This window comes from Lipophrys pholis (genome assembly GCF_963383615.2).
Source record: "Lipophrys pholis genome assembly, chromosome: 11".
Classification (NCBI taxonomy): Eukaryota; Metazoa; Chordata; class Actinopteri; order Blenniiformes; family Blenniidae; genus Lipophrys; species Lipophrys pholis.
The window spans coordinates 24,122,610-24,142,199 of record NC_137631.1 but is presented as its reverse complement, the minus strand read 5'-3'; the positions used below and the strand labels follow the sequence as shown (position 1 = coordinate 24,142,199).

Sequence of the window (19,590 nt, the reverse complement as noted above, 5' to 3'; positions counted from 1 at the left end):
TTGTTTACACTTCTCAAAATGCAATCAATGCTGGTGTTATGGCAATTAAGTTGAATTACTCCCGGTCAATGGACCTGACTGATGCAGTGATTATGAATCACAACAGCGTGTAAACATGAACCCAGTGCATGTAAAATGATGCTGGTTGTTATTATGCTCAATGCATCCAGTCTGTCATCTTTATGGTACTGTTTGTACAGGATCAAGCAGTAGAAGATGGATGGATGGATAAAGAGATTACTATGTCATTTTCTTGGTTTTATTGATTGTTTATTGGTTTTGCAGATTAGAGCAGACTTTCAAATTACAGGAGACAAAGCCTCAATGTCAACATTGATTTTGAATAATTTGCCTTGTAGAATTATGAAGTTTATTTTTTATTTTCACTCCTGAATTGTGGGAACAATCAATTTTGCCTATTTGGTTGGATGATTGCACTCTTAATATAGAAGCTGTGACTTCCTCTCTTTTCTAATTACTAATAATAATTACTACAATTTCAACATAAAGCCGATTTTAATGAAACCCTCTAATGCAATGCACAGTAAAACTTGGTCTCTGTGATGCATTGTGTCTCGTCAGAAATTTGTGGGGACAAAAAATAAATCACTGTTTTCTTTGAATTTTGTACCATTTGCTTGGTGGTTTGGTGGGCCAGATCGGAGCCTCTTGCAGGCCGGTTTTGGCCCACAGGTCTTATGTTTGATGCTCCTGACCAAAAGGGTTAATATCTAGAATTTCGCACCTGCATGCAACGAGCTTTGTTGAGATCATATGATTGAGTGGATTTAGGTAACTTTCAGACTGTGTGCAAGGCTGTGATCTCTTTTCCTGGATGGGTTTGACGTGTTTGGGAACTTTTTGTTTCTTTAGGGGCAGATTGAGTAAAGGTACCAGGCTATTTAACCGTGCGCCACCAGGCTGCGCCACTGGGAGTCCACGCGCCCGCTTCCCACATTTGTTCTCGCCTCTCTGACGTCAGCAACCTGCAATCGAGCGCATGAACTAACGGAGGACCGAGCCCACACCGGAGCTACCGGGAGGCAATCGTCGTTACACAGCGAGTCCCCGCCGCCTGCCCGCCCGCCCGCCCCGGAGGAGCCGAAGCCAGGCAGAAACCGTCCGCCGTGAGAACCGAGCGATGCGAGCGCAGCGCACCGCCGGCCAGTAACGCACAAGAAAAAAGGAAAAAAGACGAGTGGAGAAGACGGGAACCGTTATCGTGATTTACCGAGAGAAGGAAAAATAAATAATAATAAAGCAATCAGGAGAAACGGACACCACTGAGACTACGTTTTGAGAAGCAGCCAGCTGCGGAGACTACCGTTGTTTTTCAATGCGCTGTGGCTCAAACCGAGCGGATCCGTGATTTAAATGCTTTAACGCTGCCTGTATCCCCGGTTTGAGAGACAGAGAGAGAGAGAGGGAGCTGCCCAGAGAGGGATCGAAGGAAAAAAAAAAAAAGCCGAGGAAAAATAATCAAAAAGGATCTTTACAAGCGGCTTTGTTCCAAGTTTCATCCATCCACCTATTTTTTGCGTCTTCTTTTTTTTTTTTTTTGTGTGTGTGTTTTTTCCATTTTTTGCCGTGGATTCCGGTACCGGTAACGCGTTCAAGCTGTGTTCTCTAACCATGGGATGTACTCTGAGCGCAGAAGAGAGGGCGGCTCTGGACCGGAGCAAAGCCATCGAGAAAAACCTGAAGGAGGACGGTCTGACTGCGGCCAAAGATGTTAAACTGCTGCTTCTCGGTAAGAGAGAGACAGAGAGAGGGGGAGAGAGAGAGAGAGAGAGAGAGAGAGAGAGAGAGAGAGAGAGAGAGAGAGAGAGAGAGAGAGAGAGAGACGCACAGGGCGACTGAAAGGTGTGGTGTATGGGGGTGGTGGTGGTGGTGAGAAGAAATGATCCAATTCAAGGGCTGCGCTGGAGATCAAATTAACTAAACACGACGTGTATGGTTTACAAACACTCACATTTTGGCCAAAATAACCAATTTTCACTGATTCTAGTTCCATCACATTAAAGTCACCTGCTCTAATAAAAACCACTAAAGATAAGACAGGTGCGTCTTATCTTTAGTGTTATTATTAATAATTTAGTGTTCTTTAGCATAATAATCCAGTAAAAGCAGCTGTGTTCTCCGAGGTGTTCTAACTGCAGATGCATGTCAGGGGGAGAAAAATGGCAGCATGCAGCAATGGTGGGCCCAGAACGGGATCATTGGTTTTGGATAGGAGATTGATTCATTGATTCTTTGCAGAAAATGAACCTTAATCTGTTTGGCTGAGTTACAAGATGGAAGGTAGAGGAGGGGTTTTTTTTTTCTGAGAAAGAGGATGGGAAAGAAAAGATGCAGCCATACTTTCTCCATTTTTTTTTCTTCATCTCCACCCTCCTGCTGCTGCTGTGCTCATACATGTAGGTTTTTAAGAGGCTGATTCTCTCTCTTTCTCTTCTAATCCACTCTCCCACCCCTTCATCTTTTGCACTCTGCTTCAAATGCCCCCCCCCCCCCCCCCCCCCCTCCCACCCACCCCACCACCACCACACACACACACACACACACACACACACACACCCTGTTTACATTGTCTTCTTGTCTCTTCTCCCTCAGGGGCTGGAGAGTCAGGGAAAAGCACCATCGTCAAACAGATGAAGTAAGTCGTTCATAAGCACGGTCTAATAACCCCATAGTGTACACGTGTGTCCCTGTCTCACTAACACTCTCTATCACACACACATACATACATGTACACCGTGTGTATGTGGCCTGTTCTTGTACATGTACATCCTGGTGATTTCGTATATTTCTTCTGCTTGAGAGAATCCAATCCAACACCTCAAGATTTGTCAAATATGTGATTGCAGAGCACCGCTCGTTCGGTCACCTGCCAAACAGCGGGTGACGCTGTATGTGTGTGGGATGAAAAGGGTGTGGGAAAAGAAGGGATGCAGGTGCAGCGTTGAATTGAATCCTACAAACTGGTGTGAGATAAGATGCGGTGCGTGGATAAGTAGAATCTGTAACTGTTAACACGCAGTTAGTTGCAGGATGTGTGAAGTCTTAAGACGAGGGATAACGTCGTGCCAGATCTGCTTTGATTTCCTTATCCTCCTCTGTGTTTTGTGAGCTCCTGGACAGAGTCATGTACTAATGCATTCACTGTCAACTTCAATAGCACTGCAACTTAAGTTTAATCTCTTAAGCGAGAGCAATAGAAGCACATTGAGGAGGGGGTGAGTGTGTGGTGATAACTGGGAACAGCATTCCTTACACATTCCCACAAAAATTACTAATAGTTGTCATGATGTCATCAAGCAAGCCTCTTCGAGGTTATATGTCTGATTAAGCTGGTTAAAAATGATAAGGTCTCATTCTACCAATTCAAGCAATTGGTTTATGAGTTAGAGAGGTACCAATATTTTCAATAGTAACTTCTCAGAGTATCCTCTTCTTTCTTGAGTTGTGTGTCTTTGGACAGTTAACCTCTTCTTGTTGTGGACTTCGGGCTGCCTCTAAGAATATCCCCTGGTTGATTTTCAGTTTGGAGACCTCAATTGTGGAGGCAACATGTTCTTCCTGTGTGTGCATGGATTTTCTGTGGGCAGTTCTACAACAGTCCAAAGACATGCACGTTGACTTTTTGCAGACTCATACATTTATTTCTGTTTGCAACTCTTTGCAGTGTGGATTAAATAAACTATTTCGCTCTCCGCTGGATCAGAGGTGAAAGCGGCTGCGACATACTCCAGTACACCAGAGTAATGACATTATTGTGTACATCATCTACATTTACCACCGGTACCTTCAGGACATATATAACCAAAGCCAACAAAGAACCGAGATGTTATGGAATATCGGGCACACACCCCCAATATTCCATATTCGTGAAGGTGAACGGACTTAATCGATAATATGTGCTACTTTCATATCTCTTGCACAAGTGCTTGTGTAATATCATGTTTGCTCCCATTTTTATACAAGCAAAGCAAAACGGATGAGGCCCACTGTGTCAGATGACCCAAGACCACAGGTTTCAAGCGACGTAAGAGTTATCCTCACACTTCCCCATCTTTTAACTGAGACAGCCAACAAGGCATTTATAGCCACCTGAATTTGGTGATTCTAATAGTTGTGTTAGATTTGTTCGTATCTCTGTGTTGGACTCTAATACACTAGTGACCTCGCCATGGTTTTTCCTGTCCAGTAAAACCAGTGTGTATGAGATAATACAAATGTTGCCTTGACACCCTTTCAGCCCAGTATGAAACTTGGAAGAGCTATTTCCTTATAACAGCATCCATTGGCAGAGTGATGTATTTAATTTAAGCAGCGTCACTTCAGTGCAAGTGTCTGTGAAGGCTTACTTACAATCCAACATAGCTCTGATTAAAAATCCACCACAGCACTCCTGTTTTAGTCCTGTCGAGACTGAATATGTACCTCTGGTATTTAGCAAGGAGTTTAGTGACATAATTAATGCCGCCTGATCTGTTTTTGCCTCTTATGGTATCATTATAATGCATTTAATGATACTTCTGTTGGGACTTATCTATGGCAGTCTGTGTAGACCTTGTAGAAACCTTATCACACTTTAGTAGTATTCTTGTGTTTACCGTGTTACAGCAGTAATCCTACAATATATACATGCAGGATTTACTGTATTTATTCTTTGAGGTCGACTGCCTGCTATATCAACGGGATGTTCGGTCCCTCCCCCTCCTGCTCCCTCCTTTTCTCAGTAATTTACTTGTGACATATGTTTTTGTTGTTTTTTTTTTACTTCAGTCTCCTCCGTTGCGTCACTTTTACAGACAGCTGAGTGCGTTTTAGCCGATAATGGGCTTTAGTAATGGTCGTATAGTGACATATCACATGAGTACATGATTCAGTGAATCCAGATGAGCCCGTTTCTCAGCTGCTAGTGGTCATTTCAGCTGCTCATCACATTCTGCACACTGGCCGATGCGCTCTTTTGGGTTCATTGATTATACGATATATAGTAACGTTTCGAGCAGCGGAATGCATTGATTTTGCCGAACTGTAATAAATCACGTATTTATTTACAGTGTGATACAGTACAAGTACCTGTCTGTGATATTTGTGGGAGCCTACTTATGCAAAGTAAAGATGACAAGACTTTCATTTTATACACTTTGTTGAATTACAGACGCACATAATAAGGCTGTGTGGTATTACTGCTGTTTGATGCATTTATAGGACAGAAGGCGTGTGTTTCATTTAATCTGATTTACACCGCGCTCTCTTTTTCAAAGCACTCAGGCTGTGCCACCTCCATGTGTCTGATTGCAGCCTACAACATATTGTGGCTTATAGATACGTTGTGAAAACTGGATTTGGCAGTCAGTATAAATTTGAAGCTTCATCTCATACACTCATTCACGCCACATCCTTCTGGGGATGGAACACCAACAAAATGTATTGTGAGGCTTGGTTTGGGTTTTTGTTATCATGTTAGAGATATTTCATTGTATTAGCAGTTTTTCGTATCATGCAGGCCTGATGTTTGACTGTGGCATCAGTGGGTTTCCGGTTTCAATGTCCTTGAGCAAGACATTTCACTGTACATGGTGTTCAATAAAGAAAGTGGCGTCACTTCTATAAGTACCTGAGAGAGATGATGATATGCTGAATGCCACCTGGCCCACTCGGCTGCCATCGAGTACCTGCTACAGATTTAGGAAGGACATTGCTGCCCATGCACATTGCAGTCCTTGCAGTTTTCTGGTCTGTGGCTGTACATTATGCAGGTTCAAACTAAGGCTGCGCAATACGTCACACAATATGTCTCTTTCTCTCTTATTGCAACATCAGGACATGTGATGGTGCATATTGCAAAAAAAAAAAAAGTCAGAGGCTCTTCTGAAAAGCTGCTGGTGGGAACTGCAGATGCACATCTGCTGGAAAACAAAACAAAACACCACAACAAAATCCAATCACAGAGAATGTGATATTTGGGGCAAGTGAAAGAACACTGTCATTTTGACAAACAAGTCCTAAAGCACAAAGACTTAAGTATTTGTGAATAGCACGTATCATATCGCGAGCACAATACCCAAGAACATATTGCATGTTCACTTCCATTGTGCAATCCAGAGAGACTGTAGGTGAGTGCTCGCAGCAACGGACTACTATGTGCGCTTCACTTAGTTTCAGATCTAGAAATCAACACCAGTTATTTTAAATTGATGCATTGTTGCGTGTCTCTTCTTTTAACATAGGTCACCACAGAAAGTCGTTGCATCTTTGCACCTTATACTTGGCTTGTTTCGAAGCCCTTCCTGTCACAAAATGTACTCAAACAATCACATTCAAGAACCAGACTGAACCCGATCCGCCACCAGAGTGGATGTTGAGATATCTGTCGTTGTTACTTTTGGGTCCAGTCATTAATGCAGATTGGTCTAAGACCGGACGTGTGGATGTAGTAAAACCACCACGCTGGTTGTTTGCGAGACTGCAACACTGTTCACGAATTGTTGTTCATTCTTCACAATGTCCTCTTGGATTTTTGCTCATTTACACAGAACATCTAACATTACATGAAGAGAGGTTGCTCTCATGAAGTGGCGGATGGCGCCCTGTCAGGGAAGCCCATACGTTCCTGTTCAGAGACGTTCTGCTATTTCCGGAACCTCATCAGAGGACTGGGAAGCCCTTTGCTGCGTTTTCTTCCAGAGTGCTTTGAACATCTGGGGCGTGCCTGAGTGACCAGTGCGTGTGTGTGTGTGTGTGTGTGTGTGTGTGTGTGTGTGTGTGTGTGTGTGTGTGTGTGTGTGTGTGTGTGTGTGTGTGTGTGTGTGTGTGTGTGTGTGTGTGTGTGTGTGTGTGTGTGTGTGTGTGTGTGTGTGTGTGTGTGTGTGTGTGTGTAGTTTCTGAAGGGAAAAAGAGGGACAGAGATGAGTGGATTAGATTTAGATTTGATGGTGTTTATATTGAGCTGCGGTGTGTGTGTGTGTGTGTGTCACAGCTGTGTATGTAGTCTTAGTGGGTAGAAGCAAGGAGTCCATTAAACTTTAGCTGAATATACTATATGGTGGGTATGGTTGTGTACTTGCTTTGTTCACATTCTTGGTGTTGAATTTATTTAGGTTATATTTTTTTAACTTTCAAAGAAATTCCTTTTGCAAGTGGGCTGTTGCTGAAATCATTTGCCCTCCAGTGTCTGCACAAATCCTGTCCTGCTCTCCTTTGAAACACAGGTTATTGCTTTCTGAGATGATGCAATCGCTGGAAGTGACAATACCTCATAAGAAAGCATCGATAACATCTCTGTGAGAGTACAAGTGCATTTCTCTGTGTGTGTCTGTGTGAGCGCAGTTCAGATATCACTTGTGTTGTGAGCACCTGAATCTGTTTACTCATTCAGATTATGAGGATCCTTCAAAAAAACTAAACCCAAAGTTGAGTTGGAATACATGTGTAAGTCATGACAAACTGAAGGGGGGAAAAAAAACGGTGTGTCGGGACACGGAAAGGAAATCTGAGAGAAGATGGGATTAGTTTGAGTAACGTATGAATGCTGGGTTGAGCACGTACACGTATATGCATGATCCATTAGCTCCTATATATTTGGGCCAGAAACTGAAGGGACGTGGTCATGTGTGAAAAACATATCTCTATCTCATGCATAGTATGTGTGTTGTGCACAGGAGACACCATCTGTTTATGGAGCCTGTGTGTGTTTAGACGTGTGCAAAGGTTCTCTCGCTGCCCAGCTGGCAAACTGACCTCTCGTGCGCTGCTGTGTGTGTGTGTGTGTGTGTGTGTGTGTGTGTGTGTGTGTGTGTGTGTGTGTGTGTGTGTGTGTGTGTGTGTGTGTGTGTGTGTGTGTGTGTGTGTGTGTGTGTGTGTGTGTGTGTGTGTGTGTGTGTGTGTGTGTGTGTGTGTGTGTACGTGTCACACAGAGAAAACTAATTCATTGTAAGAATATTTTCATATGATTGAGCTGGGCTGAGGAAACTGACCCACCACGAAAAAAAAAGAAAAAAAAAGAGGGAAACATTCGATGTCCTTCTTCCTGGTGGGTGGAGGTGAAGCACCCCCCCCCCCCCCCCCCCCCCCAACATTATGAGAGTTGTTTGTGTTTCACCCTGAAAGGCTCTCTGCTTCTGGGGCTGGATCAGCGAGGGAGAGCTCCAGAGACACGTGTAATTAATTCTTTCTGGTTAACATGCCCAGAAGATGCAGGATTTAAATTTTTTCTTTTCTTAGAAGTTTGCCTTGTTAGCTGCAGTTGGTTGGCTTGGTATGTTGCAACGCGAGTGAGAACGTCCACCAAGGAGTTAAACCTGTTAATATGAGGATTATTTGCTTCAAAGAACACTCTGTTATTTTCCTCTTTCCAATGAATTCTGTTAAGTAGTTCAGTTGCTTTGTTCTTTGTTTGATCGGCTTGGTATTGATTGTATTTTTTCTTACATAGTGTAGATCAAGGGTGTCAAACATAAGGCCATCTTGAGGTTATTTTACTCAAGAAGAAATTGGGGTGTATCGTTTATCAACCGAGAGTCTTTATACCTCAATCTAGTGCATAGAGAAGGATCTGATAATATCATTGTGTAAGTATTCTAAGACATCTTAGCCTGTTTCACTGGCAGAAATGTCCACTGTGGTCCATGGTTGTATTTCATGTTCAAACTAATATGAGCAGATGATAGGAGCTGCCTGTAATATATTTGACTCTCTATAACTTTAGCCCAACAAAACTTTGGCTTGTGCTGCTGTAAGACATGGAATAGGGCTTGGAGAAAAGTGACAATCCAGTTCAAAACTGAAATGAAAGCTGAAAGGATTTAGCTGCAGAGCTTTCATTATTTTCTCGGAGACTTTATGGACAAACTAAAAATAGCAGGAATTGTTGTTTCATCTGCAGAAAGTGGTTCTTCCCTCAGATAATTTGAGTTTGGTGGTGTTGGGAGGAATAACGCTCTCATTAATTTATATGCAACTCACTGAGTACAAGAAATAGAAATACTTTAACATTTCTTCAACTTTATAGAGCAAACCAAAATTATACTTTCTGAATTCAGGAAAACAGGGAAAGGGATTAAATTACATTTAATCAATTAAATATGATTTATTTTTTTTGTCTGTAAAATCTTCTGAGTCCTAAAATTTTGTTATGAAGATAAAATGACTTTAGCAGAGACACTTTATGTGTGTTTCTGTTTTAACTCAGTAATTAAGTATTGTAACTTAATGTAAACGTAGTTATTATAGATACAGAAGTTTGTTGGGAAAAACTGTTGTATTAGACTAAAGAGATCAAACAAAACAAAAAAATTAAGTTCAGCTTTGTCGTCATGGTTACCACGTGGCGGTGTAATTGTTTTTAAGCTAGAACACAAAGGCTTAAAAAAAACCTATTTGGCATCATCAAGATTGTGAAACTCAGAAAAAGGAAGTCAGTGCCACAAGCTAACGCCTGTAAAAGTGAGAATATTATTACTATTCTGCAGCCACCTGGTTATCGCAGGAGCTGTTTATGGTATCTTTTCATACTGTAATAAGTCTCTGGGTAATTTATTTTTCAATGATTAACAGCCCATGACCTATTTAAAAAAAAAAAAAAAAAAAAATCCTGTGGGCATAAAATGGCATAGTAAAGAAATGCAGTTTCTAGTCATGAAACACCAGGAAGCCTGAAATGCTTTTATTGTGTATACCCCAAACTCTGGAAAGGTCAGAATACACTCTTATTTTTTTGTCCTTGCTTGAAAATGCTTATACTTCCAGGCATGTTAGGCTAAGGATGCACAGAAAGTTGTTTCGTATTCATATTTGTCTTTAATGATGAGTTTACTGTATGTTCTAACAAGGCCATTTTGTTTAATCCATCTTGTAAAGGTAAGCGTGTATTTGGGTTCCTATGTAAGAGGTCTACTTGTGCCTTTCTCCCAACTGGATTCACTTCCGGCCCCCTGCTAACCCTCGAGGATAAGTGGGTATAACTAATGGCTGGATGATTGAATTTACTTAAAACTATTTCCTCGCAGTTGGAGATAATAACACATAACAGTTCTTGCAGGTGAAAATCCCATTCGCCTGTGCAGCCCCACATTGTTCACAGGGTTTCAGAAGCATTTAATTAGCACAAGAGGTCTGACACGTCATCAAAAGCAGGTCCAGGTCGCTGAATAAACCCTTCAAATTAATCATCCATACTGACATATGTACAGAAGGTTTATTTAATTTTTTTTATATTACAATGTGGTAGTAGAAATGTGGCCCTCTTGTGAAATCAGCAAATGAACACAAACCCTGTCACAGCTCGTATGTGTGATGTGTAATAGCTTTCATCGTTGTGGTTTCTTATTCTCTTCGACTCTGGCTCTCGTACAGCGTAGAAGTGCGTGTTTGTGCCGTGCTGACATGATCGGAGGTGACCGGCCGGAGGGAGAACAAACGCTGTCCGTCCCCCACGGCTGCACTGCTTCCCACAGGCTGTTCCCACCCTGTGTGTGTGTGTGTGTGTGTGTGTGTGTGTGTGTGTGTGTGTGTGTGTGTGTGTGTGTGTGTGTGTGTGTGTGTGTGTGTGTGTGTGTGTGTGTGTGTTTCTCTCACCAGAGCAGGAGATAATTAGGTTTAAGCCTCAGAAGACGAGAATAAAAGGGGGAAGGAGAGGAAACTGAAGGAAAAAAGGTGGTGGGATGTGTTTTGTGCTGAGAGGCAGAGGGGAGGGTGTCATAGTTGGGGAGATAGAGACAGAAAGGGACAATTTAATGAAGGAAAATAATTGCCCGGTTCAAAGAAGTGAAGGAAACAGAAAGGAGCAAGTGGGGGAAAGAATAGAATTTAACAGAGAGACTAGAAAGTTTGACAAAGTGGTGGAAGGGGGGTGTTAAAGATACAGGAAGACTCATCTCAAGCAACCAGACAGAAGAATTCACTTTTTTCTTGTTTTTTTTCAGAGGGTAAAGTGATGTGTAAGTGTGAAAAGAAGCAGGAGGGGGAGAGAGGAGGGTGAAACAAGAAACGAGGAGGGAGGACAAGTGAGAATAAATCTGTGGGGAGGCGAGACGAGGGAGGCGAAGACATCTTGAGCAAGAGACTGACAAGTGAGAGCGCCTGTTCGCTCTTATTAAGCAAGTGGAAGGAAGTGACAGAGAGACGAGGACCGGGGAGCAAAGTGCGCTCCTCTCCCGGACTCTGATCTCCTCGATAATTATTAGCCTTCGTTTTCCCGAGATGGCTCGATAGCAGGAGGAGGCGGGGTGGGTGGGGGTTGGGGGGTGGGGAGGGCTAAGAGACTGGGTAACTCGTGCTGGCACCGACTCAAGTCTAGCATGAGGAGAGTCTGCAACTGGTCATGTGAAGCAGTCCATCAGCCAGATTGTCACCCTTCATTGGTTAAATATAGCCGGGGGGCGTGCTCATCACTGGAATTGATTTGATTGGCTGCCTCAGCGAGCAGTGAAATAACTGTTGGCGTGTGTGCATGTGCTCGCAAGCGTGTCCGAGCGGGACTTGATACCCATGTGTGCGTATGGAATATTTTGAATCTCATTTACACATGTTAAACTGGCAAATGTAAAACACACACGCGCAAACAAGCACACACACACACACACACACACACACACACACACACACACACACACACACACACACACACACACACACACACACACAAGCTTGAACAACAGGACGTGCACAAACCTTGGTTGTGTTTAAATATTTGCGTTGAACATGGTTGTGAGCACCATAGCAAACAAATGCAACGAGCATGAGGCAGCCACTAGATGAAAAAACACACCTAACATTGAACTTTTTCAGAAAAATGTTTAATTAAGATTTCTCGGGGACTTTTCAAGTGCCTGTAAGATACACAGCTACACATTTCTTAGATCAGTCATGAATTGATGTTCACCAGGTTGAAATCACTTGTTTTCATGCATAAAATGTTTATCTCATCGTAATTCTTTCCGATGAGGAAAGATGAAAGATCTTTCAGTGAGTCATCATAATTCAACCATCAAAGCTGTCATTTTCCACACAGTGTCTTCACATGTGAACCGCGTCCACCAGATAAGTCAAACACTCAGCTTTGGTTTAGATGCAACACATCAAAACCTTCCACTTGTTGCGTTTTTGTCTGTTAGTACGACATCAACCAGACCGGGAAGAAATAAGTTGGCAAAGCAGCGACCTGTCGGCCAAAGAGAAGAATCTGTTTTGTCCCACATTTTCATCAGTCGTAGATAATGTATTCTCTCGATCGCACTACTACAGACTCCTTTCAGTCTGTGCTTTTGACCATGGGATCACAGCCAGCCCTCTTGAGCTGTGACCTTTAAACCATGATACGTACGGGGGGATTCAGGCCCCGTTTACACGACAACGTTTCATGAGACAACACCTAATCCGTAAAAAAAAAAAAAAAGAAAAAAGGAGTGCTTTACACTGCAACAGTGGACACGCTTGACAATGATGTAATTACTATGCCGGACCACGGGAGGGCGCTGTTGCTTGATTTTGTAATGAAACCACAGAGACATGTGTGCAGAGAACAAGACGCTATAAACGTGAAGAAAATGGAGAGCGCTCGACATCCGTATGGACAGATGACGCTTCGGACGCTATCAGGGGTCATACCACTAGGGGGCCGCATGCGCAGTAACAGGCTCAATAGCCTCCAGCAGTCTCTGCAGGAAAGAACTGGCGACCGTGAAAGAATCTTTCCACTTTGGGAGCCGGTTTAAAAACTTTGCGGATACAGTGAATCTGTACACTGGTGTCGCGTAAACGGACCCCCCCCCCAAAAGTCAAGAAAGTTTTGCGGATACACTTGTATTCGTTGTTGTGTAAACGGCGCCTCAGAGCTGGAAAAACACTCCAGAACCCGCAAGCCCTTAAATTCTCACACCTGACGAGTATATATTCTTTCACGATGGCTATATAGTCTGATTATTTAAGTACAGTTAACCAATTATCCTCAAAATAAGCATAAAGGTACTCGAGCACAGAGATGAGCTCTGTCAATATTGCATAACCCGATTCTATATTACTGATTTAACTACTGCGTTATGAAGCGTATGAATTCTGTAGCTGGCTACAGCAGAGATAATTTTACTCATATCCATGCCCTGTAAAGTTGGTTTAAATAACTTACTTGCTATGCACACTATTCTTTCTTTTGGCCTCTTTCATCTTCTTCTGCACAGTAGTGGCTATGTGCTGGCGTAAAATCCAATATATCTGCCTTACACGTGATATCTTTCTCAGTACAGATTCTGAAATTGTTATGCTTAAGTCGTTTTTTTGATTCACTTCTCGGTGGCTGATGCAGTTTGGTGTGTTCTGGGTCATTGTTTATTCGTAGGAAACTCAATATTTTCTCCATCAATAAAACATTTCTTCGATGATTTTCTGTGCATCTGTAGAATAAAGACGATTCTTTCAGAGGAGCTTTATGCAACACATGTTTGGATGCTGTGTCTATAGACGCTCAGTATGAAATCGTTAAGTTAAGTTAGCTCTCCATCGACTCTCAGCACCTTTCACCTTGTCTCATCAAATATAATGAAGGCTCTGGAGGTACAGATACTCATGGAGGTGCATCGCTGCAGATTTACAGTTTCCTGCAGGTCTCGGGTCATTTTCTTACCTGATTTAAATCATTCGACAGCTTTGTTTTTTGACGTTGAATGTACTGCGTATGTTTTTCTTCCTCTCGCTGAATGGGTTGCATTTTTATCATTTCAAAGGCTGCTTTGCTCTGTGTGAGTGTGTGTGAGTGTGTGTGCGTGTGTGTGCGTGTGTGCGCGCGTGTGTGTGTGTGTGTGTGTGTGTGTGTGTGTGTGTGTGTGTGTGTGTGTGTGTGTGTGTGTGTGTGTGCTAATCAGAGCTTCTTACTAAAACAAAACAAAGGTCTTTTGTGATACAAAATTGCGCGTGTGTGTATTTGTGTGTGCACATCTACATACTTGAGTGTGTTTTTTTAAGCCCCCTGTTCTTGTTTGTCTGCACATTTTGGTGTGTGTGTGTGTGTGTCTGTGTGTGTGTGTGTGTGTGTGTGTGTGTGTGTCGGACCTATTTGGCAGGTTTCATGTCAGTTCAGCTCACTGCGAGACAATGGAGTCTTGTTACCGCGGCCGCACTCAGCTGATATAAAGTCAGCTGATGTGACTGTGACTGCTACGTTTGAATGCATGCTTGTATTTTGGGATCTGTGTCACACCTCCGTCAGAATTGCACTTTCCAACTCCGAATAGCGTTTATGTGGAAATTACATCCAACATCAACGAATCGTTTGAATCTTTTGCTTTGTTGTCAGTGACAGTATTTGTACAGTTTGATTGCTTTCACTTCATGTGTACTCAGTTCTGTTCGTCCCGAATGGGCAAAACCTTGTTGTTGTTTTCGAATAATACAGTCTGAAAAAACACTACAGTCACAAAGTACAGTGTCAAGGTTGACTGGCGCATAGACGGCTTAAATAAGAGTTAATAAGTAACTTGTGTGAGATCTGTAGCAGTGCTTTGTTTTCATACTATGTACAAAACTCTAGATGAGAATAATGATTGGATTTGTGTCTGTGTTGTTTCTGTGATGGATTAAAGTGGCTGCTGCACAAGACTGCAGAGAGCTTTTCTATTTTTGATGGTTTACAGGAAGCCACCTTCACGGTTTTGTTCATTGGGATGTTCCTATATTTAAATTCTTTTTTTCTTTTTTCAGCCAGTATTTTGGGTTCTGAATTCAAAATGAGTGTTTTGAACTTACCGGTGTAGTTTTGTAATTCCATTTGTCTGATTTCATTACAAAATATGTAATGTTTTCTAGCTTTGTTTTACTAACACGTGGATTGCATAATCCGGGTAATTCTGTTATTAGTAACAGAAATAGCTTGTGTTTCAGACAAAGCTGCTTTGATTTAAATGCATTTAAAAATTAAATAGAGACCCACAATGTGCAGAAAGTAAAACTTCATCTGCTCACAAAGTGACCTGCTCCAATATAATTTGAACAGTTATCTCCTTGTTCTTGAAGTTATAAAATAGAAAAAATTATCTCTCTATTTAATGAAACCAACAGTTCCACATGAGCATTCAGAAAACAGGCTTCTATTCACAGAGAAGGAACTTCCAGCAGAGCCAAGATCATTTAAAGATGATCTGCATCGACTGGGCAGTCGACACATAACAGTCAACACATAACAAATAATCCATGATAGTTTAGGATGGAATAATGATCTCAGACACCTGCAGGAGAACACAGATGGAAGAGAGCAAAGGACACAAAATTAGACTTATATTCAATTGTTCCAAGCAAATTTGAGGACTCGGTGTACATCAAGTCGTGTGCGATTCAAGAAAGGGATTCTCTTTTTCTCAACTCAATATCTCAGGTTTTCTTGGTGTGCTTAAGATAGGTAATTAATATTGACCCAGGAGAGACGGGAGGGAAATCTGAAGAATTACATTTCGACCTTAAATCTGAGATGACCTGATTAAACTTGTGTCCCCAGTTCCGTCGGTCTCTCGCCGTCTCATTATTTTGTGCAACCAGTGTCTACAATTCCCATTAGTCTTTCAATTATTTAAACAGCCATCTAACTGCACATTTAGCCTGAGCCTCTCCATAAGCCTGATGTTATCAACCTATCGTACCTGGAAATGAATACTGATTCTCTTACATGTGCGTACTTTTTGGTCGTAAAATGTTTTGATTGATAGCTATTGGCTTCACATCCTGTCACAAGTGACATATTTGCAGAGCCTTTTCTTTTGAAGTCTTTTGCCACCTGAGACTGCAAGACCTTATCAATATTTGTGAGTTGCAGCTGATATAAAGCTGTTATTGAAAGGAGAAATGACCTAGATCTAAATTCCAAGTTTCCACAAAGCTGTCCTCTGTATAGTCGCTGAGGTTCTGGCAGGATCCCCAGCGAACAGATGAATGAAACCCTCCTGGTTTGCTTCACTGCTGTTGCCAAATAAAGGGCTGTATATGTCCAGAACTGTTCTTATGTGATGTTTAGTTTGGGTAGCCCATATCCTTGTCATCCTCTATGATGTGTTAACATGAGGCGATGAGATATAGTTTGTATTCTCTATTGAATTAAATGTAGATCTCTAAATTAGGACTTCCGTGGCCTAAATTCAGCTATTTCCATCTTTGCAAACAAGATTGAGAATTTTGTGGTTCAATGTGTTATGTGCCCCTTAAAAAAAAAAAAAAAAAAGCTTAATCATACCTCTTTGACCCACTGCTGCTCACCTTAATCACAATCTTGTATATATTAGCAAATGAGAAAGTCAAGATCTAACCACTAGTACTGAGCCCATGTTACAGTTAAAAAAGAAAAGACAAAAGCCTTAAATAATATTACCAGCAAGATTCATCTGAATGACCATAAATACCCAGTACCAACAGTACTTCTCTGTCTAAGCGCGGAATTGTATTGTTGTATTGTTGCTGTGACACATCAGCTGAGCTGTGAGCGCGTTATGACTCGTAAACACGTTATGACTGTGTCTGATGACTGATTCACTCATTAAGTTTTAAGTTCAGTAGTCGGCAGTTGGAAAATGCTCCTCAAAATCCGGATGTTCATAAATCCATTTCTTTAGGAAGTGCTCATTGTCCACTAGCCGAGACAGCAGCTCTGCAACTGTTATCATGGACAACAATAGTAAAGAGCAAAGGGCTCTGAAACCTTTAAGAGTTTAGCAGCGTCACTCCTCACAAAATATTTGGCTAGGTTTACAATGCATGCACAGGTGGCTCAAATCCAACTTTTTGGCCATATGTGACCTTGTGACAGTTAGAGCAGAACACAAATGATTTTCCACTTTCATATGTGGTTGGATATTGGAATCAGATGTGTCTGATAAATCAGTCTGAATGGCTATATAACAGTTCATCCCACCTTTAAGACTTTGAATTGGGATTGTGTCACAATTATTCGCTGGGGAACTTCGAAATATACAAGTGGACCATTAACATAAAATATATTAGCTGCTGCCTTTTGGAGCTGAAGTATCAGCATGGCCGCCATATTGGATGAGGACCCGCTTCGCTCTCAGTGCATTCACTTTTATCTAGAAAGGTCTTTACACAATTAAATTTGTCAACTCACTGAATTTTCAACCAAATCTTCACATTGCTTGGATTGTTAAAAACAGCAGACATGTACTTATTTGAACAATAAAAATGTGACATTTCATCCTAAATAAAAACTATGGCTGCACAACATTTAGCAATTTTTGTGTGTGTGTGATATCAAAAATATCAATGTACATATTGAAAAGTCTAAACTGCAATAAATTATATACCGTCACCGGTTTGCCAAAGAGAACAATTAACTGTAGTTGTCATCAACGTATGAACAATGGCTGAAAGGTCACACAAACTAAAATCGGAATTTCAAAACTTCAGTTGAACATTTTGGGCGTGAAACTTCATGAAAGTGTCAAAACTGTTAATGTGGCAACCGTTATGACACTGATATGACACTGATGACTGTGTGTGTGTGTGTGCGTGCGTGCGTGCGTGCGTGCGTGCGTGCGCATGTGTGTGTGTGTGTGTTGTACACGAACGCTCTTTTAAATTAATAGTTAATTTCAAGTAAAAAAAAAACGAGGAAGGAGGAGAAGAGTTAAAAAAAGAAGAAATAATTAGGAATGAGGGTTGAAAGAGAACATGACAGTGAGTGGGAGAGCCTGAGCCGGAGCAAGTATGATGGGTAAAAATATACTAACACACACATACACAGCGAGGCTCGGGGAGTGAGGGATGAAAGAGGACAGAGGCAGATAGAGATAACAGGTGACAGTGAAACAGAGAGATAATGGCAGACAGATTTAATGAGGTCTCCCTAGATATAATACTGAACTGTAATTATTCTGCTCTCCTGTCTGCCTGAGTTTACATGCACGTGTGTGCAGCTCCTAACATCTCTGCTGAACCAGTGTGAATCGTCCCTTGGCCTCGGTACTCTCCTTCTGCACTGAGCCCACCTGAAGCCAGCAGGACTCTTCCCCGGCGCTTCGCGCAAATATCGTTCGAACCCAACACCGAACCACTCGGGGAGCTCCTCACCGGCATGTCAGGTGGGGGAGTCTTGTGGCTTTCCGTGTTCTAGTGGCATTTAATAAAAGAGGAACAAGAGAGTGCACGGGAGTCGCTGGTATGGATTTTGTGTTTTTCACTGGTAACTGAATATGTAAATACTTAAAATGTGGAGGTAAATCAATGAGATTTTCTTGTTATGATTTTTAATAAACCTTTAAGTGTTTATTGATTCAATGTCATGTTAAAAAAAAAAGAAAAGAAAAAGGCAAGAGGTTTTTTTTAAGCCCGTACTTGAGCTGGAGTGCATCATATTCTGAGTATGTCTTCAATCTGCTACTTATGGTAAATATTATTTAATTTCAGTATTGAATGAATGGTATTGACCGAAGCCTGCAGTAGTGGCAATTGTCCCGTGACTACTGAAAAGGGGAATTATGCCCTCACTTACAGAAAGACATCTTAAAAAAAAAATTATTGAATTAACAGGAAAATGGCTTTCGTGGGGCCACACAGGGGTGTCATGGGCAGCACTCTCCTCACAGCCTGAATACCTTCGGTTTGAGCCTGCAGTCAGTGTTGCTACTGGTGCGTGATGTGTTAAAGGCTAAAATATAACTACTCTGAATTATTTGCCTCTGAAATTTGCCTTTCAGTAATCTGAGCGGTTATTAATGTTGCATGGCTCAGTCATTAAAGATTGTGAGAAATTCTGAATATCAAAAGCATCAATCATACCCCCTTTTTTTTTTCAGATATTAGTGAGGTCACGAAATAAATTGCCACGTAATGCGTGCAATCTAACAATATAGATGAGAACAAGGCATGTAAGTTATTTGATCTGTTTGTGTGATAGTTTGGTTTGGTGTATATTTAGGTTGCCTAGCATGGTAATAAGAATGGTATCTGCCAAAGAAGTGATGACGCTTCAACTTTTTGAAACCGCCAATCACAGCAGTAAGTGCAAGACAATACCCCTCCACTCAAGGCTCATCTGAAGAATATAATAAACCTGTTATCTGCTGCAGGATTCGGTGTACTGTCTGGTTTCCGGTGGATCTTAATGAGATCAAACCATGCGTATGATATCCTATTGCTGTTGTGCTAGCTATAGCATAAGGTAGTCGGAAACGTTGCCCTCTACTGTCTTTTGAGTTTCTGTTCTGTTCCCCTCTGGTTGACAAATTAGTAGTCACTTAAAAAATTTCTTTTGTCATCCCTTGAACCAGACTGGATCTTCTGACAGGCCTGTATCGGCCGACACACTGTGTGTTTGACTCCTCTGTCCTTAGGAGTGAGTCAACCCTTAAACCAGCTGTGCTACAGCTCACATACAGTGTGCAACAATCATCAGACTCAACATGGTTAAATTCCTGTTGCTGCTTAGACTCTCTTTGACATTTTATAAGCAATTGTGAGCTCGAGGCTAGTAAAAATAACACCCCAATAATCCCACAACTGGATGTAGGACTTCATACGGCCTTGTTGTGGAAGTTATGAAGCTTCTCTTACTTAATAAATGGCATAAATGTATTAGTTGTGCCATCTGCT

General features: G+C 41.8%; 1 protein-coding gene across 2 annotated transcripts in view; it reads left to right on the top strand.

Annotated features, from left to right (window-relative positions):
- Positions 1–967: 967 nt before the first annotated feature.
- The window catches only part of LOC308116589 (guanine nucleotide-binding protein G(o) subunit alpha), a 104,943-nt gene continuing 86,320 nt past the window's right edge, over positions 968–19,590 (top strand). For both annotated transcript variants that reach the window (XM_080474847.1, XM_080474848.1), the window contains exons 1-2: positions 968–1,750; positions 2,614–2,656. In XM_080474847.1, coding sequence (XP_080330973.1) covers positions 1,633–1,750; positions 2,614–2,656 — 161 coding nt within the window. In that variant the 5' untranslated portion in view covers positions 968–1,632. The remainder of the gene's footprint in view (positions 1,751–2,613; positions 2,657–19,590) is intronic.